General features: G+C 40.2%; 1 protein-coding gene across 1 annotated transcript in view; it reads right to left on the bottom strand.

Moving 5' to 3' along the window:
• Nucleotides 1–1,854: 1,854 nt before the first annotated feature.
• LOC107551686 (nectin-2) overlaps nt 1,855–25,327 on the bottom strand; it is a 38,814-nt gene continuing 15,341 nt past the window's right edge. Inside the window, exons 2-7 of the mRNA XM_016233389.1 lie at nt 14,819–14,928; nt 14,407–14,659; nt 12,667–12,963; nt 12,191–12,308; nt 11,064–11,212; nt 1,855–3,405 (exon numbers count right to left, since the gene is read on the bottom strand). Coding sequence (XP_016088875.1) covers nt 2,873–3,405; nt 11,064–11,212; nt 12,191–12,308; nt 12,667–12,963; nt 14,407–14,659; nt 14,819–14,928 — 1,460 coding nt within the window. The 3' untranslated portion in view covers nt 1,855–2,872. The remainder of the gene's footprint in view (nt 3,406–11,063; nt 11,213–12,190; nt 12,309–12,666; nt 12,964–14,406; nt 14,660–14,818; nt 14,929–25,327) is intronic.

The raw sequence follows: 25,327 nt of genomic DNA, 5'->3' as shown, positions 1-25,327 counted from the left end.
GCATCGAGGAGAACGCAACATCCCATATTCTCAACTCTGCTACTTAAACCGTCTCCCATCGCAGAGGATACTTCCTTAATATTCTCAAAGCATCCGTTCCTTCATTACAGAATTCCTGGAGGAGACGTTGAGCTAGAAGGTCAGTGCATTCTCCTCTAATGAGAAACTAAAGCGTTCTGCCTCTCAGAGCACGAGTGACCAATTCACTTCCTCTACTCACACATTCACTGATCGCGGTCTGACCTTTCAATCAGGATGTAAACTAGGCAGCGTCGAAGCCATGGCCTATTCGGTGCCAGACGGATCGGAGTGGCCCGTGTCAGACTGACCACCCTTTCAGAGGTGAGAACAACTTCTTTAAGCGGCATTGATCCAGACGTGGCACTAATAGGGTCACTGAATCAAGACAGAAGCCCAGGGAAAACAACACTACGGTACCCACTATGCCCTCGGAAGAGACGAACACTTATAGACTCAAGGGCAGTTGGTTTGACAGATGATTTAGAGGGAGAAAGAATATGTGTGTGTGTGTGTGTGTATGTGTGGGTGTGTGTGATGTCCAGTTTAAATCACACTGTGTTCGTGTGTGAGACCCTGAGAGACTGGAGGAATAACTCACTGCCCTCGAGTCAGACACCACTTAACACGCTGACTCACTCTCTCTCACACACACACACCCTCCAACTACACCCCATTGAAAGCTTCCCCATGTTAATGTGTTTTGATACTAGATCACGGATGTAAATGTGCGATATGTGCTCTCATATAGTACTGTACGCACAGAGCCGTGGTTGACATGCGCAACATTCGACCTGGATATTCACCTCGCCCCGTCTCCGTATTTACAACATTTAGAAGTATAGATTTTTTTCATTTTTAAGAAAAATAAAATGTGTACATACAGTAGTTTACAATCACATCAAACATCGAACAATACGCACGATCTTTCACTCAGCTCTTCATTTTATTTCCCATTAAACAAGGCAGTATATCTCACCGGCTGAGAGGAACGATAATAAAACAAGGAAATAACAGTATGCGATGCAAACTGTGGTGTCTGAGGAGAGGTATATTTAGCTGCGTGGCCATGGTAACCCTGGACTTGGGTTAGTTATAAATATAGATTTGTTGATAACACTTTACAATAAGATTTAACTCATTAGCAATAGTTAATGCATTATACTGACTTTTATATCAATATAATATAATATAACAATATATCCACAGCATTTATTAATGTTGGTTAATAATGCCAATTTGGAAATTTGTAACTTTTCAAGTTTATAAATCAACATTAGTGAGTGTATTATGTACAAACATTAATAATGAATGATAGTATATTAATAAATTACCATGAACTTAGATTAATAAATGCTGTAAAAGTATTGTTGGTTCATGATAACTAAAACCAATATTAACAAACTGAACAATATTGTGAAGTGTTACATGTGTGGCACACAATCCCTTTAAATTTAACTAACATATTACAATAAATTGTCAAATTCTTCCTTTCCATCAGGGTTTAAAGTTCACTGTGAAAAAGGATGTAACCATGACTTGCTGTTTTTTTTTTTTTGCTACAGCACTCTGCTACACTGTTTTACAACTGAATGCATAAGGAAATTGTACAAGGAAAATGGTAAAAAGCGCTGCCTTGAACTCATCTTTTCCTGACTAAATGGATTGTGAGTGAGAACGAACACACCATTTACTCATGTTTGATTTGATTAGCCCCGAAAAACCGAATGATTCACTGGTGAGTCATGTCACGGGATTGAGATACTGAGTGCTGTATTATGAGTGAACTGTGCACGTCATCTCGAGACAGCTGAGTATGTTGTTAAATATGTGCCACACCATTCCTTCGCGAGTTTAACTGTGACATATTACAATAAATTTAGTTGAATACTTCCTTTCCGTCAGGGTTTAAAGTTCACTGTGAATAAGGATGTGACCCTGACTCACTGTTTTTATTACTACAGCGGTCTGCTACATTGTTTTATGACTGAATGCATTAGGAAACTGTACAGGGAAAACTGTAAAAAGCGCTGCTTGAACTCATCTTTTCCTGACTAAATGGATTGTGAGTGAGAACGAACACACCATTTACTCATGTTTGATTTGATTAGCCCCGAAAAACCGAATGATTCACTGGTGAGTCATGTCACGGGATTGAGATACTGAGTGCTGTATTATGAGTGAACTGTGCACGTCATCTCGAGACAGATGAGCATGTGAGGATGAATTTACAGGAAAGAAGGCCTCAGAGGCGTGGCTAGTTACTAATATTAGACATGACCGAGTGTACAACAGATCAAAAGCACTGGGCACACTTGACTCTTCTTCAAAATCTACACAATACGCAAGGACAGCTTCCATAGAGATGTAGGGCCGAGGAATGTGCTCTACCCAAACTCAGTTCAAAGTTTGAAACCGGTTTAGGTGTGAAACCATGATCGATAGTAAATAAGAACAAGTTAAAAGTATTACACAACAGCACAGTGGATTTACATATATAACTTCATGTGTGTGCATGTCATATATATCGCGCAGTGTCAACATCTGCAGTTTCGTATTACTCAGAATGTGTCACCATGACAACCAGAGCAATAATTAGGAATGGAAGCCTGACAGTCCTGTAATTAGTAGTCTCTATTTACTTCATCCGATCCTTCAATGTTTTAATCTGTGCTATATGCAGCGTATTAATTCATCCATTCATTAACTCAATCCATCCATTAATCCTTCTCTCATGGTATTTGATGCCATAATTTGTTTTCACAATAAAATTAATATTCGTTAAGAGGAAGAAATTCAATCCTTCTGGAAGAGGTCCACGAACACCCTCCTAGAACCTCTTTCTGCTCTCCTCTTACACATAGACTGCAGTCCGAGAAATCACGGAGCCGTCCCTCTGGGACTCCATGTCATCATCTAGGTCATCAACATGTGGGCGGAGCTGAAGGATGGGTCCGCCCCCACCAAAATGATCATATCGCTCATCTTCTTCTTCCAATTCATCGAATTTCTTCCTTTCTACCTCGTCCATCTCTCTACTAAGCAGGATATCCTCCGCTGTGTGAGTGTGTGTGGTCTCGAGCAAAGCCATGCCCCCCGGGTGCATGCCCTGATTGGCCGTTTTCTCGTTAAGCCCCACCTCTCCTCTGTAAATGGGCGTGTTGTTGTTTCCGGCGCCGTTTTTGCTTGATTTGGCAGATCCAAAGAGGCGGGTAAAGGAGTCGTAGGGAGCACCGGCTGGCTTGCCGGTGCCACGGTAACCATGCTGTTGGCGGCGATTATGGAATACCAGGAAGTAGATGAGGACACCTAACAGTATGACGGCCAGAATACACGCGAAGATCACGCCTGCGATCACACCCGCGTTTGAGGGGGGAGGTGGTTGTTCTAGAGGCAGAAAGGTTAAAAAAAAGAGAAAAGGAAGAACAGAATTAAACAGAATTAGATTCACGGAAAGGAAATGGAAGTCAAATGTTTAAAGACCCACTGAAAACTCCAATTTGTGGCTTATAGTCCATGTGTATTATATTTGAAGCTTATATTTTAGCAGACGATTATTGATTACTCCTCATGTTCTAAACAGATTCCTGTCCAATCAAGTACCAAAAAAAAATGGTTCATGATAATGATACAAGTCTTTCGATATGTCCTATGATGGCGGACATTTTTATTTATTTAAGTGACTTGAATCTTTTAAGTCTAAATTAACTGAACCAATTCACTAACAGACACCAAAAAATCGTATTATCCTTTGCTAGAAAATGAGTATATATATTTTACAAATTAATAATTCTTACAACCCTTTTCATCTACTTGTTATGAACAAGACTTGCATGCCAAACTGAACAAACGCCATGCCCATCTCGTTCAGTCGGTCAGTAAATCACACGGTGTGCGTTAGTTCATTCAGTTCGTTCATATGATGACTCGTTAAAAGACTCCCAGAGTTAAAGGGTTAGTTCACCCAAAAATGAAAATTCTGTCATTAATTACTCACCCTTGTGTTGTTCGAAACCCGTAAGACCTTCGTTCATCTTCGGAACACAATTTAAGATATTTTTGATGAAATATGAGGGCTCTCTGACCCTCCCATAGACAGCAAGGTAACTACCACGTTCAAGGTCCAGAAAAGTACCAAGACGATGCGCGTTCATGAGAGTACCATCATGACGTCATTACGCCGGATCTGGGTCAGCACCGCCACACGCTCGCGTCATGGTACTGTCGTGAACGCGCGTCCAAAGTGACGCAGTAGAGACGAAAATGTGTAATAAAGTAGTTATTTTTGTTTTCTTTGCACAAAAAAAAATATTCTCGTAGCTTCGTAACTGTACAGTTGTACCACTGATGTCACACAGACTACTTTGTCGATCATCTTGGTACTTTTTTGGACCTTGAACGTGGTAGTTACCTTGCCGTCTATGGGAGGGTCAGAGAGCCCTTATATTTCATCAAAAATATCTTAAATTGTGTTCCGAAGATGAATGAACGTCTTACGGGTTTCGAAGCAACACGAGGGTCAGTAATTAATGACAGAATTTTCATTTTTGGGTGAACTAACCCTTTAAGACCCAAAACAATGGCTCGTTCAGTGAAAAGTGTATTTGGTTAGTATGTCCATCCCCCACCTCCAAAAAAATTAGTGCATGGAAGTAAAACAAGAACAATCCATTTACTTAAAAGATTCATAAAAAAAAAAAAAATAAATAAATAAATCATTCACGCAATAGGAAATATGTCAACATTCTCTAAGTGATTTCATGGGATCTTTACGAGACCGGGGGAAATTATATCCAGTTCCTCACACCCAGTCTGTGATTAAATGCAAATGTGTGTGTATACGTTTAATCACGTGAATGCATGTGGGATGGTGACATTTCTGTGCAATTCCTTAAGTGGAACGGCTTTCCATAAGGCCAGTTTGCAGCATTCACACTTACAACTGCACAATAAAGAAGGAAACACAGCACCAGCATGCAGCCTCACATAAAACAGAAAAGAGAGGATGATGGACAAAGGGACGAATGGCTGGTTGATGGATGGATAGACGGATGGATGAGAGGAAGGAAGGCATAAGAGAGGAGGCTGGGATTGACAGGGGAGACAGCAGACAGACGCATCGGCCTTGAAGCCTCAAACACACAACAGCACACAGCTTCTTCCTCAGTGCCCGGCGAATGCCTGTACGAGATGAAGCTAGTGTGCAAAGACGTGACTAGCACTGCTGAAAGAGAGCAGTGCATGTGTTAACACCCAAAATAAACATCATCATCTCAAACTCTTACATTTTTCATTGATTGTCATAGGTTTTTCTTGTGCATCTCGCACAGAAACACCTACCGGCAGAAACAACAGGAACACAATCATGTCTGACTGCCTCAGTCGCCGTGTTCCCGTTAGCCACCCACTGTGGCGTACTTCTCTCTCCCACACATACACCTCTACCTCCCACTGTTTCAGTCAGAGTGAGCGTGTTGTTCTGATCTTCGAGTCAATCTCTCACTGCCTGCCCGAGTCCTCTGAATTATACATGACAGTCTGATCATATAGCGGCCACACACACACACCCACAGATCTACATGGCTTCATTAGGGGAAGATTTCACACTCAGAAACAGCCACAAAGGAGTGCGTGCCCATGCCGAAGCCACTGTCACAATGCCAGGGTGTTGGCACACGAGCGTGTTCCGAGCTGTTTTCAGTACAATGTTATGTGGTTTCTAGGGTGTTCAGAGTGGTTTCTAAATTTCTCATAAGTAGGGATGCACGATATATCGGCCACCATATCGGTATCGGCCCATATCGGCTCATTTTTTCTGTTATCGGTATCGGCCTGATAAGAAAATTTGGCCGATATCTTAAAGCCGATAAATAATGCATTATTTCCTTCAGAGACACTTCAGATGCGCGCTGTTCGTTTGCAGCCTTTTGTGCAATTGTACATTGTAATATTGTGTTTATTTGATGTATATCTGATTTATCTCATATAGAATGCGTTTGGTTAAGTTAAAAGAGCGCTTCAGGTTACCGGTGATCATCTTTAGCTCAGCACACGCAGCCCAAACAGCAGTGCACAACATTAATAACTATGATTGGGAATGTCATGTATATAACATTCTAATGAGAACATTATTATAATAAAACGTTGTGAATTCTTTGGGTTTAGTTGCCGTGTTTCAGCGCGTTGTTATGGGAAGAGCGCATCCACAACAGGATCACACATTCTGACTATAGCACGCAATAACTGCATAATTTTGTACATATATAAGTTGTAATATTATGTTTATGTTGTATTAATATTAATCTCAGGATGCATTTCCTTGAGTTAAATAAGCTGCCAGCAAAACGCTTCAGTTTACCATGTTCATTCAGCTCTTCAGCTTCAGCACGCGCAGCTCAACGGCTGCTATTTAAAACAGTGGTATTAATTTGTTACTTTTTCAAAATCATCGATACATTATTAATAACAACAACCACTTGTATTGTTCTCTTATTATTTTCATCAACAATATGGTTTAGTAATTAAAATCATTTAATTATTGTCCGTGCAGAGGCTATTCCGTTTTATTGATCTATGGCGCATTCATTTTGATTCTTTACACGTGTAATGATGTCCAGTGACTTGTTTGCATTATTTATGCATAATTTTATTTATTTGTAAGACTTTTTTATGACTAAATTTGGTAATGGGAGAGTAAAAATATTTTTAAAACGTACACCATTCAAACTAGGCTGCTTATGTTGAAGTGTTTGGGATGTGGCTTTTAATGATGAGACCTTTTTTGTAATCAGGCTCTCAAAAAGTATATAACAATTTGGATATAGATTTATCGGCCAACATATCGGTTATCGGCTTTCAAAAACAAAGAATAATCGGTTATCGGTATCGGCCAAAATTTTCATATCGGTGCATCCCTACTCATAAGCAATATAAAAAAAATTTTTTTTTAATGTAATAAATATTACCTAGTGCTTGACTAAGCTGTAATCCACCGAGAAAGATTTAGGAATATTTTACGTAAATTTTCTGTCCCATAAGAAAGAGGCAGCTTAAAGTCGGCATTAAGTGAAAATTTTCAAATTCATTGAATTTTCCAATTCATCCATGCATATTTCATTTTTAAAAATTAGTTTGACCTTGTAATTTTACCATCAAAATGTATTATCTTGACTTTCCAGTGACACGACAGACTTCTCTCTGGTGTCCTATGCTGGATTTCTCCAATCATTTAATCTGTGTAAACCCCACCCCTTTTTTACAGTCGACTACAAGCTCACATTCAGATCTGATTCCCTTTCTGTATCAACCGATGCACAGCACAAGTCTGTGCCCTATATATTTTTCCTGATAATTCATTTCACTCAGATGTATGTCACATAATGGCACAAAAAGATCTACCATTACTTCTGTTAAAAGTTGCTTCAAGGAATCAATTCACTCAAATACAATTCCTGTGTACCCATCCTCATGTTAATACGAAGTTAGAGGGGTTCATTGTTGATTTGGACCCCATTGACTTTCATTGTAAATAAAAAAAATAAAAAAAAAACATTCTTTAAAATATATTTTATGTTTCACAAAAGAAAATAAGTCATAAGTTTGCAATGACATGAGAGTAACGGTTTTGGGGGAAATATCCATTTAAAGGTATAATTCACCCAAAAATTCATATTCTGTCATTAATTACTCATGTCGTTCCAAACCCATAAGACCTTCATTCATCTTTGGAACAGAAATTAAGACATTTTTGATGAAATCCAAGAGCCCTCTGATCCTCCATAGACAGCAAGGGAACCACCACTTTCAAGGCCCAGAAAGGTAGTAAGGACATTGTTAAAATAGACATAGAATCTGAGGTAGAATCCGGATGCGCGGTGGCTTGTTTACAAGCACAGGAATGCACACGCACTCGTCGTGATACTCTCGTGAATGGCAGTGGAGACTGACTGGAAGAGAAGAATAAAGTTGTTATTTTTGTTTTCTTTGTGCACAAAAAGTATTCTCGTAGCTTCATTAAATTAATGTTGAACCACTAATGTCACATGGACTATTTTAATGATGTCCTTACTACCTTTCTGGGCCTTGAACATTTCAGTTGCATTGCTGTCTATGGAGGGTCAGAAAGCTCTCAGATTTCATCAAAAATGTCTTAATTTGTGTTCCAAAGATGAACAAAGGTCTGGAACAACATGAGGGTGAGTAATTAATGACAGAATTTAAATTTTTTTGGGTGAACTATCCTTTTAAGCATGAGCAACAGTAAAAGTGATACTGGCTCATGAACACCACTAATTATATTGTATTACCACTAATGTAGTCTCTTTATTTTTCTCCAAGTACTGGCAGTATATTAATAAATGTACATATTAGTGCTCTGAAAGACTCTAAGTGAATGGCTGAGTGGATGAATGAAGCTCATTGAGCTTTTCTAGACAGATGAGAGGGGGAAAATTTCTCTGAATGCCTCACATTCTCTTTTCATTTTTTTTTTGTCACACCATTGGATGAGAGAGAGCAGAACAAAGCAGAGGAGGAGATTTTTTTCCATGATAGCTGGATGGAGAACATGACAGAATCTCCAGAGTTGAAAATGAATGATGGAGGAGAGAAAGAGAGAGAGAAGTGGGGGTTGAATCTAGGTTAGCTTGAGAGCAAAATGAGGCACAGTGTTGAGAAACTATTTGGATTCGTAGTTGGATTCCCAGCTCTGGCTCTAGTGGTGGAGCTACAAAACACGCTCCAAGGTATCTCTGTACCGCTCTCATGCTTTCAGGAGGAACACCGAGACAAGATCTGTGCGGGCCGACCTTAGTCACCATGGAGATGGCTGCCTGGGGCGAAGACAGCCACGCGACTGAGAAGGTAGTGGCCATTTCATGGCTGTCAAAACGGCTGCACTTAAGCAGAACCACTTCACGGCTAAGCAACACTTCCCGCGGCGCTCCACGGAACATATCTTCTCTTGCACCTGACTCTCACACTACACGCCACAAACACCAACTGAACACAACAAATTTTGTCCGCACACACACTGCACAGGCTGGCTTTGCATTACGGGCTTGATTAGCATTTCCCTTCCGCTCTTCCTTTGACAGGAGTATAAGAGGCCGGGAGCTGAAACAGCAGTGACTGACTTATCCTCGCCGAGAGCCTCTTTTGTGAGGAGATGGTTGGAGAAGGAGGGTGGGTAGCAGGTTTGGAAGGCACAGAAGTGGTTCAGGCGAACAAAACAAAAGAGTTTGAAGCGAAGAGGATGAAAGTAATGCGAGCGGAAGAGAGGAGGAGAGTGAAAGGATGCACGTGCGATGGGAGGTTACCAAGGGGGTAGAAATGCCACCAGCATTCATCCGCTCCACCCTCCTCTCTTGGTTCCGTCTCTTCCTGCTGGTCCTTTTCTCTTGCTTTCACTCCGTGAGAATATGGGAGGAACCAAAAGAGGAGGGAAGGCAAGATGTTGTCAGTTTAGTGTTTGGTAGGGGAATGTACTTTTTCCAAATGAGCAAAGATCTGCCTTCAAGCCACACTGATCTGCAAGGACACGTATATGCAAGAGAGAGAGGGGAAAGCGAAGGGGAATGGAGAAAGGTAGAAGGCTTTTAAAACCCAAGTTGTGAGAGAAAAGCACCTTTCCTCCACATTACCTAAGAGCTATTTGTCTTGCTCAGCACTAAAGCAGCTCAGTCCCTACAGTCAACCATGTGGATATATTTTATTCCATCAGCCTGTCACAGGACATCAGAACGGGCCAGAAAAAGCTTGGAGAGGACAATTTTGCATCCCCTGACGGCCATCAAACGTACTGTGGCGCTCGCTTTAGTCATGAAACTCTGGGACAGGCAGGAGGAGTTAACCAGGGGTCACAAATCCAACCCACACCCATCTGAACATCAGTGATGATGGTCAAAATTTTTTTTTAAATCTTAATGCAATCAAAAAAGAATGCCTAAAATTAATTGATTTTGTCAATAAAGACCAGATGGATCAAATGGATGGATGAAAATATGATGGAAAAAATATAAACTCTTGTTTTAATAGAAATGTAGAAAGAATACAATTGATTTATATAATCCAATCATATTATGCTGTGTAAAAACCTGATAGTGAACCATTATAGCAGAGGGTGCAGTAGCTTACTCAAACATATCTGTTCAAAAGGTGTTTTTTTTTTTTTAAGAAACTCATATTTACTATACTTTAATACCTAATATTTATCCTGCAAGGATGCAATAAATTCATTAAGTGTTACAAAAGATTTATTTTTCAAATTAATGCTGCTCCTTTAAACATTCTATTCATCAAAGGATCATAATATATCATGATTTAAACAAAATATTAAATAGCAAAACTGTTCTCAACATTGATTAAATTGATTTCTGAAGGAACATGTAACACTGAAGACTGGAGTAATGTCTGCTGAAAATTCAGTTGTGCCATTACAGGAATAAATTATATTTTATATAATACTATTTAACAATATTACTATTTTAACTGACTGTGGCCTTGGTGAGCATAAAAGCATGAAAAAAAATGTACAGACCCAATGTGTGAGAATAAGCTATATACACAACATAAACTTGTGCATAGCTTGTGTTGTGAAATCGCCTTTACAGCATGCATGAAACATCTAACTAATTTTCAAAATTTTTGTGAAAACCTATAACTTAAACAGAAAACACTCACACACTCCTCTCTTTAGAAAACATCCTTCAGAATTCTATGGGAAATGTGTCGTATTTTCAGACATGTTTTACCAGATCAAGAAAGTCTCAGACTAAAGTAAAATATGCCACCAGTGAGTCAGTAACAGCTGAAGGCTGAGGGATGATCGGGGTGCATGCGGGGTGATCTTGAGGACAAATAGAATGACGAACAAAACACATACAGACAAGAAAAGTGCCAACAAACTGCCTTATGTCTGAACTATAACCCCTTGCTTGTCTGAAATTAGGTCTCATTTTTCCAACAGCTGCCCGTCACCACCTAACACTTACCCCAGTGAAAATGTGTGAGGAACCTATAATAAAATACTATATAGACAGACTCACCCCTCACGAAGACGGTGACCTGATCTCTGCCGTATCCCAAACTGTTTCTGACCTCACAGATGAAGGTGGTGTTGATGGCGTCATCCACTTTCTGCACAGCGAGCCGGTTTTCCTGCACCTGCACCGTTTCAGGCATCAGTCCAGACAAACTGAGGGACAAAAACCAGACAACATTAGCACAGTGTTTCTGATAGAAACAAAGCTTAAAAGACCTATTGACTACTAGCATAAAGTCTGGTCCACTTTGTAGCTTATTCTGGCCAAGAACTGCCCACTTAAAAGACGCCATCTGACTCACATTTTATGTTTTTATGGCGTTTAGATGAGGGTCCTTGCTCTCAGAACTTGTGTCAAAGCCAGCCAATCAGAATAAAGGGCGCCAGATTCAGAACGCACTTTCCATTTGTGTGTGCAATTTGCATCAGAGGCTTCATCAAAGGACAATAGGTGGTTTATTGTCATTATCTTAAGCCGAATGCACACTTCCATTTTTACAGTATTTTACAATTGCTGTTTGTCAGACTGTACAATATGATCCCAGTGAGATTTTTGAGTAAATGCCAAGGCACACTGTGGCGACATCAATGATACACAGCGTAGCCAAGACTTTGGTCCCAATCATCCCTTTGACTTTCATAAATTCAGCCATCAAACTGCATGCAAAATTTCAGACTGCCAAAACCTCCATAATTCATTTTCCTATTCTGCTCCGGGAGGGCAAGTGTCCTGTGTTTAACTTCGATCTGCCCCAACACATTTGCCTGGAAGCTTCTAGCTATCCTGAAAACTTAAGATTAGCTGGTTCAGGTGTGTTTAATTAGGATTGGAGCTAAATTCGGCTAGAAGGCAGCCATCCAGAAGCAGGATTGGACAACGTTGAACACACCTGAACCAGTCAGGAACACTAGAAAATTGCCGGCAGTTGTTTTGGAGCCAAACTATGCAGGAAAGTGGGCCTGCAGGAGCAGGACTGGAAAACCCTGCATGAAGCAATCAAAGACTGGACATTTTACCCAATGAAGTCTTTAACTATCTTTAAAATATGGTAAAATGTGGCCTGAAAATCTAGTGTAAACCTGGCTAATGGGAAAGAAAAATCTGAACTGAAAGTGAAAAGAAACGCTCACGTTTTCCAGGTGACGGTGGTGGGGACAGGGTTTCCATCTGCCTGACAGGTCAAAAATGCACTTGTCTGACCCCTGTACCAGTTATTATCATACCCTTTGATCTGCACCTGAGGAAGATCTGACAGAAAGAAAAAGACAGAGTAAATAGGTGGATCGAACAACTACCCTTTATGAATGAGTTTAGCTTTGAGCCACTGAAGTCTTGGACAAATCAAACATTGATCAGCTGACTCCATAATGACCTCATTGACCCTTATTTTGTGTTTCTGGTCCAAGCAGCACTGTAAAGCCTCAGGGTAATTTGCTTGATGGCCGTTACTAATGTCTGGCATATTGTGTAGACACATTACCGGCCAGGACCAATAGAGACATGACTCACTAAAGCAATTCTCAGCTATAGCAACAGGAAATGCTAAGCATAACAGCATTTGGATCAGTAGTTTCTGGTGTATTTAATGGCCTGGTTGAAATCTTACATTCAACAACAAGTTTCATCGGGAAGGTCTCGGGTTGGGGCATGGTACGGTGTGACACCACGCAGCTGATGTCTTTGCCATTATCCGACGGTTGCGGAGCCAGCATGTAGGCACTCTGGACGCTGACCGTATTATCCGGATTGTCCGTTGTGATCGGCATCGTCACATTTCCGTTAAGCGTTGTGGACCAAGAAATGGTCGCTGCAGGACGGCCATTGGATGATTCACAGCGTGCCACGATGACTGAGGTTTTGCCGGCGGTAACTGTGACAGTTGTAGCTATGTTCTTTGGTTTAGCTGTGGGAAAGAGAGAGAGTCTGACCTTTATTTGATGCTATAATGTGAAGGAGGGTAAAGGAAGATGAGAGGAGGAGGGGAGGAAGTGGAGACGGGAAGATCACAGCTCGGCTTGTCCTGCCACACGCTAGCACAGCGCTCACATTGTACTCATGTTTCGCTCTGAGAAAGACATCAAAGAGAGGGAAAGGAGAAAAGCAGGGGAGACGGGGAACGACAGGGAAGCGACGTCCTCTCAGCATGATAAGCAGGCAGATCAATAGCAGGGAGAGAGAGGAGGGAGGGGGCAAGTGAACGAGAGCCCAGCCAAGGTTACTGCCACATTTCACACACATTAACAGCAGCACAATTGATCTGACAATACCATTTATAAATCCCCTTTAAGCCCCGCAAACAGACACAGATGTGAGCGCGAGTCTGAGTACACACATATTCTTTAAAACAGACTAATGCTGCAACTGACAAATATTTTCATATTTGATCCAAGCTGTCACTTATCGTTTCAGTCTCCTACACCCCCCCCCCCCCCCCCCCCCCCCATTAAAAAAAAAAAAAAAAGTTGTCAATTATTTTTTTACAATTTTGATTATTTGTAAAAATAGCCATTTTCCCCAGTATTTTATTTAAAATAATGTTATATGTCAATTAGTGCTGCAAATAATCAGATATAAAAATGCCCAATTCTCCTCCTGATTTTGTTGATTTATTTATTAAAAAATTATTTGGATTTTTAAAATACATTTTTATTTGGATTGGAATTAGTTGGATTTAAATGTTCCTTTCCTATTTTTCTGTATTTTATTAGGAAAATGTACATATTTCAATTAATCATGTAAAAAAACTTTTGTTTTTTACACATCTTTTCAATAACTGGATATAAAAAAATATTCTTTTTTTTTTTAAGAAAAAATATTCCATGTCTTGTTCTCCAATAAACAATTTGCAAACTATAGAAATACAAAGACAGTTCACTCCTATAATTATGAATGGAAGAAACTGCAACACGCAATATTCCTGCCTAGTCCCGCCTTCTAAATGAAAGACCCAATCGTTGATTGGTAAAGTCATTGCGTCACTGCAGCGGCCGTTAGAAGCTCCGGTTCCCATAGAAACCTGAGGCTGGACCAGCCGATGGGCATGCACAGTCATAAGCGCGTTGGAACTATGCATGCACATTGGCTGGTCTAGCCTGAAAAATAAGCTTTTTAAACTCTATTTGAGCATAAGAAACAACATTCATGGGGCTGCTCATTTCAGATTTTGTTGCTGATTTGAAATATGTAATTTAAATCGCAAGTTCAGCAAGCAATTTTTGAGATTTCAGGATTCCCCATTCATTTAGATAGGACTTGGTCTTGTTTGAGCTGCCCGGAGGCGTTGCAAATATGGCGACCGAGTGAACGGACTTTCCTTGAAAGGGACTTTGCACAAACTCATACTCACCCAGCATGACCAGCGAAGTGACGCCCTGTTCGTTGCCAGAGGGGTAGGTGGCATATTCACAGATATATCGGCCCTCATCGGTCATCTTCACATTGCTGATCTGAATGGATGGGTTGTCCAAAGTGGGCGGATCTAATATAAATCTGACACGTCCTGCTACAGGGGATTTTGTTGGGTAATTTACCCCAAAGCTTGGATGGAAAACTGCAATGTTGGTTCGCTCTGTGTCAGTCCGTTCAAAGATCCATGACACCTGCATGCCAAAGAAAACAAATCCAAAATTCATTTGGATGATGACCAACACTTCCAGCACATCAAATGCTTTCAGAAAGTTTTTGCTACGACCCCAGCGAACAAGTTATTTCTACAAACTCTTGTACATTGGGTTGGCAGGAAACAGTTGATTTCAGACCTGAGTGAGCTGGGTTTCGCCTGGGTTCGGAAACTGGCATCGCAGTGTCACTGCCTGACCAGGATATGACACGACTTCTGGCTCCACCCTCACGCGCTGAGCCAACGCTCCTGGAAAGAGAACGAGAAAAGGCCATGAGAACAGGAAACAACCTTCACTTCTGTCCGGATAAATTCAGGTGACCCGCGACCACCTCGCTGAACGCGCCAGAGAGAAATTCAGCACGTACCAGCGCAGTCTAAGAGTTCAGGGATGGCGAAATAAGAAATGATAAATGAGGTTACAACAAAACAGCAAGTAGGCCAGTGTTTCTGATCTCAGCCGGGTTGTGAGAGGGTGCGAATCTAAATGTGAATGTGTGTGTGCAAGCATGTGTGAAAGTATCTATGAAAAAAACATTCAGCTCGCTCTCACCACGAAACATTCATCATCCACCACCATCCTGACAGAACACATTCAACGAGTGCACATATACAACGCAACTGTGTTCACGGCGACCCGAGTTTGATTACTGTCTGGAGGTCCTATGTCAATACCGCTCCCCTCTCTCTACCCAATGCTTTCCTTTCATTTCTCAACAGTCAATCTGAATAATAAAGGAATAAAAAGCCCATAAATAAAGCTTAAAAAAAATAATCTGTGCAATCACGAATTTGCATCAGATTTGCGCAGATTTCACATCGGGTTGATTATGTGAACTCAATGTGTGCTGTGAGCTTCATACATTGATACACTACTGACAACAAACAATCAACCTTTTTAGCATGCAAAATTTTGTTATTGTGACCACAAGTCAAACAGGTATATAAAAAAACCTATCAAAAGCTGTTCCTTGGGTGGAGCCCTTTTAAATCGTACTAATATGTACCATTTAGGTACTGATATGTACACTTTAGATCAGAGGTGTCAAACTCAGTTCCTGGAGGTCCGCAGCCCTGCAGTTTAGTTCCAACACAAAAACAATGTAGCTTTCAACTGAGCCTGAAGGACTTGATTAGCTGGACCAGGTGTGTTTAATTGGGGTTGAATCTAAACTCTGCAGGGCTGTGGGCCTCCAGGAACTGAGTTTGACACCCCTGCTTTAGATACTAATATGTATGCTCAGTGTACTAATATGCTCCTGTTAGGGGTAAATAAAATACAAAGTTGTACCTTTTTCAAAGGGTACCGCCCCAATGTCACCTTTTTTCCTGAGAGCGTACAGTATGTTGGTATAAAACTAGTTTGACCAGTTTGTCTGCTAACCAGCTGAAAAGACTGAAACTCACGAACGAGAAAACACTGCCTCATCAAAACTGTGACGTTTAGAGGGAAAGAAAAAGGAAGCAAGAGGAAGCTTGAAATAGTAAACAAGGTTTATGGGAACTCTGAATTGTTTCCTTATTAGTTTTATCAGGAACAGACAGTGGCATTCAAAAGTCCATATTGAAAATATGGGATTCAAAAATTCTAGGTCACAAACCAATTTGTGATATTGATAATGTGACTCTTTGTCTTCTTTCGTTGAAGCTCAACATGCTCTGGAGAACATGATCATCAGGATTTTACACAAACTTGTGAGTTCATGCAGCTTTAAAATAAGTGTGGAAGTACAAACTTAATACTTAGACATTCTCTCTTCACCCAAATTGTGATGCTGAAAATATAATTTGTATAAAAAATACATTTGTATTAATAAAACTATACATTTAATTAGAAAAATGGAAGCATTTTTTCCAATAGTCTCGCAGGTGCTCAGTCTGTGCCGAGGGGGGCATGTGTGTGCATTACTTCTGAGCCTGCGTTTAGCACCGCTGAGCCGTTATTGAAAATCTCCCTCTCTCATTCTCTCTCTGGATGGGGAGTGAGGATAGGTCATTACACCGATGTGTAAAGCGAGTCAGCAGTCCATCAGAACACTAAACACATTCACTTCTCACCTCAACATACAGCAGCACGGTGTGTAAATGGAAAGGAGAATCTAAATGTGGGAAGGGGGCAGAAGATAGAGAGATTTAATAATAAACAAAGCACAGGAGAGATACAAACCACCTCAGTCAGCGTAGATGGCAATTTTCTCACAAATGAAAAGGTTGTAAAGGGATAGACGTACGGTCCCTTGTATCATACAATATATATCCTGCATAGGTGATCTTCAGGTCCATTGTCACATCTAGTTTTCGTGTTTTTTTTTCTCAATCATCTGAACTGGGTTTAGAGGAAAAGTTCAGAGAAAACTGTAAAATATAAGAAATATATGTAAAAAAAATAATTATGTAAAGAATAAAATGAAATGTAAAAATTACAATGAAATAAAAATGTAAATGTAAAAAATAAGTATAACAATACAAATACAGTAAAATAAAAAAAGTTAAATTAAAAATAAAAAAAGAAAGAAATGGTAAAAAAATAAAAAATAATAATAAAAAAAAGTTTTTCATTTACTAAATTTAGGAAGGGTATCCCACTCAAGAGGACTGTTGTATTCGGGGTTCTTCTTTTGAAAACCCCTGAGCTGAATGATAAACCACCCAATAAAAAGACAGTTTGTCTATACATCAACTTTGTTTCCATTAATATAAAACAAAAAATGACAGCTCCATGGATTAAGGTCCAAAGCAGCATGTAAAACAGAATGAGAGACAGAGGCTGTGTGTCAAGCATGTTTCTCTGTGCTTGCCGCCTGCAGGTGACATGCCACACACACACACTCCGAGGGTGTTTATGTAAATCACACACCACCATTCGGAGGCCTGTCACCTATCATCATGTCACACACACACACACACGGAACACCGCTGTCTTAAATCTGGCCCTGCTTCTGCTCCTCATCCTTCCATTCTGGGAGAAAAACGGTTTAGTCCAGTGCAGACAGTGACAGACGAGTGCCCAGAATGAGAGTTAAGATGGGAGACGACGCACTGTGACTACCAATTGAGTGTGTGTGTGTGTGTGTGTGAGTAGACCTTCATTTTATATCGCAAGGACAGATGACGGAGCATACAGGTTCTATCCGCAGAGCCAGAGCTTATTATCACTCACACATAACCGGAGTAAATGCGTGGTAAGCAGGAAAATGGAGATGTCCCGTGGTTGAATGAGAAACATTCATGACACAGCTGATGTGAGCAGAGAGAGGAATAAAGACTGAGGGGTGGGAACAGACGGAGATGAACAGCTGGAGGGGGTCCGTGGGGAGCACGGCCGTGCATGTTTTTGCACGTACAGTAAACATGTTTATTTATGTGCTTACGCAGATGTCTCCAAGTGTGAAACTGTACCTTCTGTTTTTGGGGACTTTTTGCCACTTTTTATTGATAGTGACAGCAGAACGGAGATCGAAAATCTGGGAATGAGAGGAACCTTAGCACAAAGATCCAGGTTGAATTCAAACCATGGTTTACCATATAGTGCAAAATTAATTTTCTTGTATTTTTTTTTTGTTTTTTGTTCTCGTTTTTTTTTTTACTTAAAGGGTTAGTTCCCCCAAAAATGAAAATTCTGTCGTTAATTACTCAACCTCATGCCGTACCAAACCCGTAAAACCTTCATTCATCTTCGGAACACAAATGAAGATATTTTTGAACAATATTTTTGACTAAATTCTGTCATTATTGTTTTCTTTGCGCACAAAAAGTATTCTATACGGTTGAACCCCTGATGGACTGCTTTACCGATGTTCTTGCTACGTTTCTGCGCATTGATCGTGGTAATATCCTTGCTGTCTATGGAAGGTCAGAGAGCTCTCAGATTCCATCAAAAATATCTTAATTTGTGTTCTGAAGATGAACGGAGGTCTTAGGGGTTTGGAACCACATGGGGGTGAGTTATTAATGACAGAATTTTTGGGTGAACTAACTCTTTAAAACCAGATACATTACCATTTTAAAAAAATGTCAGTACAATTTGTAGAAATTTAGACTTTTATTCAGCAAGGACTGCATTAAATTGATCAAAAGTAACAATAATGACTTTTTTATTGTTACATAGTTTCCAGTTTAAAAAAAATGCCGTTAAACTTTCTATTGCTTTTGAACTTTCTATTTATAAAAAGATTGCTGAAAAAAGTATCACAGGTTTTTACAAAAATATTAAGCAGAACTGTTTAAAAACATTAGATAAGATCTTACCAAATCCAAGTACAGCAGTGTTTATTGCATAATAGCTTACATTCTTCCTTCTTAGGTAAATGCATTTTGTTTTAATGAAGTTAATGAACCAAAAAAAAAAGCAGTATGCAAATCGCAGTATGTCAAATGACCGAGATCTCAGATGTCCGAATACTCAGTATTCATGAAACAGTCGGTAAACAATCCCCAGATGACCTGCTGCATCTGCGGAGATTCTGAAGCCAAAGTGCAACCAGTGGACACTTTGCTATCCCATGAGGCCGCAGGAGCAGAGAAGCCATCAGATTAAAAAGTTTAACAAAAACAGTAGAGAAGTCAATCTGCTTGTTTCGAGTCTAAGTGCAATAGGTTTCTGTCATTATTTACTCACCCTCATGTTATTCCAAATCTATGACTGTATGACACAAAAGAAGATATTTTGAAGAACGTTGGTAACCAAACAGATTACACTGGCTTCCATTGTATGTATTATGCTCCAAAGAAGAAAGCCATGCATTTTTTGAACAACATGATAATGAGTAAATGATGAGATGATTTTCATTTTTGGGTCAATTATCTCTTTAAATTGTGCTTGTAAATTGCTAACACCTAGGTAAATTATTTTTAGCATATGTCAAAGTTCAAAGAAATACATCTACCATTGACTAGTATGCAAATACGGGAATTCGTACACAGCCATGTGTCTGGAACAGATGCCCTTCAGAATCAGCATTCAAACATTTCAATGGCGTGTTATCATTTTGACCAGATATTTTCATATCAAGCAACCCCGTTCACTTTTACCACACACACACACACACACACACACTCACAATTATGAGCTAATGAGGCCTGAGAGAAAGAATGAGGGCCATGTGCAGCTTGAAATGAAGCACAAATCATCAGCTATTTGCCTCTTTGTACAAACACGTGCAACACACACACAGATTGAGAGGAGTGACACATGACCAGGGCGAAGGGACTTCCATCCTACAGGCTAAATTATTCATCTGCCACTTACGACCAAGACAGAGAGAGACAAGAATAACAAGATGTTTTTGCAAGGACTGAAAGAGGAGTGTTTCACTCAAATAAATCATGGGCTTCTCGTTGTCGATTAGGAGTGTGACAGTTTGTGCATCACTACAGTCATTCCTCGTTTTGCTGGACACGTCGAGCCTTCGCTTGCACATATTCTGGGCTTGTAACAGCCATCAATTATCAGTGTATCGTGAATGTTACTGGCCAGAGGTGACCAATCAAATGAGCCGAGATAAGGAGACGAATGATTGCGGTTTGTTTTGTGCTCACAAAAAAATCCTTAAGATTAGAGACAACGAAAACCAAACACACTTGACACATGGACCACACCGAATGTTTCAACACACACGCACACAGAGCTCAAAGGTAATCTGGAAAATGGTGTGTGTGGAAAAACAGGTTTTGCTTTCCTAGTGGGGATAAAATGTCCCAGAAGAGCTTTTTAAATGACATCTGAAGCACTCTTTTTCTATATTATTCAATAGTATTGATATTAAAAATCTAGCGAGCTTACAAAACACATTTGCTCTTAGCCCAAACCACATTCAAAGCAGATGTTATGCATCTAAAAGTCATAAATAACTTAAATGTAATAAACTTCCTCCTTTCAGTGCTCATCATGTACATAATGCAAACATAAGTGATATGTAAAGGATCATGTGACTAGCGTTTGAACAAATGGATAATTAAACTTACTTCTGTTCCCCTACACACATACAAATGCACGCGTCTTCGTCTGTGTGTGGTGTGTAATTGGATTCCTGTATTTTCCAGAAGGAGGGAACCCGTTCGGGTAGTCGCTTCTGGGTAAAAGTAAAGAGATAGCACAATCTCCAGCCATAGCTAAGAGACCGCAGCCAATCACATTATACTAGGCTTCAATCGGGTACAATACGAGCTCACAGCAGGCTAGCGTTTACCTAACAATCCTCTGAAGAGCTGATCAAGGACCTGGCTGCCAGGAGGCAGAACGGCTTTTGTTTTGTCTTACTCTCTTGTACTTAGTTTTTTTGTTAGGTTTTATGAATGTAACATCAGTAAGCAAGCAAGTAAATAAATATTCACATAACTTGGTTAGTCCTTACAATAACCTTCAAGATTCATATTATACAATAACAGTTCAGTAGTTCATGTAGATTTAAGTTTAAATTGAATACGAGATAAAAAGGCTGTGACTGCAAAAATAATAGCATGTATTTCTATCAAGTTGTCCTTGTGGACAACAAACAAGAAACAATTATTTTAGTGAATCAACAACCAGTGTTGCACCATTCAAGAATGACTTGAATGAATTTGTTCTGTACATTGTACTACATTCAATTCAACGTTAAAAAAAACTCACAGACGTCAGCGTCGATAGCCTTGCGGGCAGCGCGCTGAAATACAGTGCCATTGCGCTACAGGTGTCCCAAGTTCGAATCCCAAATCTAGGATCTTTCCTGATCCCGCCCCCTATCTCTCTCCCACTTCGCTTCCTGTCAGTTCTGTTCCGTCTAATCGTAAAAGGCGAAAGTGACAATCAAAAAAATCTACTCAGACTTTCTAACTGAAGTGTTCATGAGTTTATAGTTTTATAATAATTCCACATATACTAATAATAATTTTCCAACTTAATGAAGAGTGAAAAATGTCTATTATTACTTAAATACAGCCCCAAATGAATCAGAATTGAATCATGTCTAACTAGAACTGGATTCAAACCAAACCGAATTGAGAACTTGTGATTTAGAAATCTGAACTTACTATTTAAACATGCACAGTATTACACCATGTCCTTAACAGGTACAATGTGACAAGTTTCCAGCGACAAGAAATTAATCTGTTCATATTGAATGTGGACAGCCAATCAAAACACGTGCACATCAAATGCACAACACCATAGAAACAAAACCAAACAACTGACAAAATATCACGTTGTGTGTCAGATTCACACGCAATAGATGCCTTTCTTGCTTGTTGCTTTTTAACAAGTAGCGCATCACACATAATAGTGTTATATTTGTAAACACAATAAATTCAAGTATTATAAAGTGTCAGCCAGGACTGTTTAGAGTACGGGGCACGGATCAAAGTCCACAGACTGCCTCAGACGCATTCACAGCACGCTTTCTAAACATACATTCATTACAGCATCTGTAAACACACTGAGAGTCAGTAAACACTCGGCTCAAAGGAGCTAAATGGCCACTGTTAGCAAAGCACACAGACACAAAACAGCCCTTCTGAGGAGAATGAGGGGCCAGGTAGGGTGAGCCGTGTTTGTGGACAGACAGCACTGCATTTACTAGGCTGAGACACGTTCCACTGAACACATTAACCAAGCATTTCACCACTTGGGTGTAGCAGTGTTGAAACGAGATCTAGATAACATCACTATATGGCGAATTCATAACTAGTAATTAGCTCACAATGACGTTGTTAGGTAATCTTAGCACTTCACCCGGAATGTTAATGAATTAACATTCATGAGCCACAGAAATTCCATTATGCTCCGAGATGTTCAATTTTTTTACCTTATATTTTTATTATTGATAAATCCAAAGCAGAAGAGCTCCTTTCAGAGATGTCAAAACGTTATTTTATCAAATAACATTTGATACATGAAAATGTTAATTTTATGCACAATGGCGTGTGTGGTAAACTATAAAGCTCATTTGGTTATAAACCATCATCATCATTACAAATAAATCTTGCTGATTTACAGCAGAGGAATATAGAGACGGTAATATCCGAAACACAAATCTATATTGCTTTCCTATGAGCCTCAGTGCCGCCGAGGGATGGAGACACACACACACATATTCGGTTCGGGTTCAGGTTTAACATCTACTCCATCACAGTGACCGACAGAAATGATTCCCTGTTTCAAAAATGTCGATAATGTTTCTCTTGATAATATTTGCACAGAGGTTTGTCTTGTGAAAAATTAAATGTGAATCCTCTGCCTTTATCAGCATGTGTCATGTCGATCGAACAATAAAAGAGGAAATCAATCAAGAGATCAGTCACACCTGCCACACATCTGCTGATAGCACACGCACATGATCTAACACCCCCCCATTAATTAAACTAGCTCTCTATAATTACACTGATCTTCAAAGAAGGTGACAGAGAGAGAGAGAGAAAGAGAGAGAGAGAGAGGGAGAGAGAAGAATGGTGGGGGGATAACCAGAATAAAATAGAAGGAAAGAACAGGGGGCTGATTGCATGAATACATGCATCCGCGTTGTTGACTTCTGGGAAAATCTAACAGAGGTACAATATACATTAAGCAGATCATCAGAGCTAAATATGACATGTACGAGAGGGGCTAAAGGAAACACACACACACATAGAATATTAAGCGGTTAAATGAGTTGGCTGCCGGCGTCTCCTTTTAAAGGATGTGAAGGAGATTAGGCTGAGGCGGCAGAGATTTGCCACCACTTTTGATTAGGAACGGATCATCCTGGATTTTCTTCACATCACACGTACACACTCGCACATCAGAGACACGGCTAATTACAAACGCACACAGGCACACACAAATGCCCTCACACACTCCAGCAGTGGTGTCTAACTAATTACCTGCTGGAAATGACAGGATCTGCAGGAGAGAGGAGAGAGAGAGGGAGAGCAGAGATGAGACGGTTATCATTTTAACACCTGAGAAAGGAGTGAAGAGAAACAGTAAGGAGACGAGATGAGAAGGAGAAACAGATGAGAAGAGAACACAACATGAGATGAAAAGAGATGAGAATGAAACTACTATCACTTTAACACTGGACAGAAGAAACAACTTGAGAATAGTATGAGAAGTAATAAGACATAAGAAAAGAACAAGATGGTTATCAAAGTTAACACTTTCAAGAAATGAGCAAGAGTTGAGAAAAAGATGAGACTGCTATCATTTAGCACCTGAGAAAGGAGAAGGTAAGGAGACAAGTGACCAGATGGATACCAAAATGATTAATCAATAAATCATTATTCTTTCATTAAGGATTCTGAATCGATCCACAAAAATTGGCACATTTACCAACTAGATCACGATATTCAAAATGGTTCAACTTTAGATTCAAACATGAGATGCCGAAAGACTCCGACCCCTAAAGGAGAAGTACACTCTTAAAAATAAAGGTGCTTCAAAAGTTTTGGGTCCACAAATAACCATTCAGTCAAAGGTTCTTTAAAGAACCATCTCTTTCTTACCTTTTTATAATCTGAAGAACCTTCTTTCGCCACAAAGAACCTTTTGTGAAACAGAAAGGTTCTTCAGATGTTAAAGGTTCTTTATGGAACCATTTAGACAAAAAGGTTATTCTATGGCATCGTGAAGCACCTTTATTTTTAAGTGTGTATACAACAAAACTTGGAAAAGAAAAGCCAAGATGATGGGAAACCAGAAGGTTATCATCATCTGCTTCATCTCAAACACAGCGGTTGACACATTCCAGAGCAGATCAGTGAAGGAACTCCGTTTATCTGTGATTGATCAGCCACAGCAGATCCGGACGCTGGGAGTCACCCTCATCACCCTGTTATTTCCAGGAGTAAGGAGGGGTGGAACAGGAGGAGGGAGAAGAGAAAAAGAAGAGAGCGAGCAGAGAAATGCAACAGCTGTTTCCCATCACATCTGCACAGAGAAACGGGCATCAGCTCACAGACACTGCCCTGCGGAGGAGAGAGACAGACAGAGGGTGGTGTGTGTGTGTGTGTGTGTGTGTGTGTGTATGTATGGTCACGGTGGGGGTGAGCGGTAGATGAAATATGGAGAGAAAGAAGGGGGAGATAAAGCGAGAGTTGGAGTTGAGCTCAGTCGCTGGAGTAACCTGCTCTGCATTCCCCTTGAGTGAGTCTTTCACTCCCTCAGACAGCTGAAGTTCCTCTCGCTCTCGCTCCTTTTTTCTGACACTCAGAACAAGAAGGGCCTGTGTGAGTTCAAAGATGAAGGAACCCAAAGGAAAGTGTGCGAGTGTGTGTGCAAATGTCCTCATCAGACCCTGCTACACTGTCAAGGCATGGCAGCCGCAGCAGCGAGAAGAAATAGGACACATCCATCTGAAGCCGAGCATGTCGAAGGAACGGCACCTCGCAAAAGTGACAGGGTTGTTTTTACATTCATTTTGAAGAAAAATTAAACTAACATTTACACAAGAAGCAACTACAATAAAACACTGTGGACTGGACGCACACAAACACAAATTGCTGCCATGCGGAGTCGCTCGTATTTCAGTAACTCATAAAGATTAGGAAAATCCACTTTTCAAAAAAAAAACTACACACACACATCTAATAGGGTGTGAGGTCATCAGACAGGTTGAGGGGGGGGGCCATTTACATGGCAACAGATTAACTAACCCCCCCCCCCCCAAAAATCCCCCTGATGTTCCGTCTCCCGGAA

Source organism: Sinocyclocheilus grahami, unplaced genomic scaffold (assembly GCF_001515645.1).
Source record: "Sinocyclocheilus grahami isolate Dianchi unplaced genomic scaffold, SAMN03320097.WGS_v1.1 scaffold429.1, whole genome shotgun sequence".
Taxonomy (NCBI): domain Eukaryota; kingdom Metazoa; phylum Chordata; class Actinopteri; order Cypriniformes; family Cyprinidae; genus Sinocyclocheilus; species Sinocyclocheilus grahami.
Note: the sequence above shows the minus strand (reverse complement) of the source record. Positions and strands in the feature narration are given on the sequence as shown.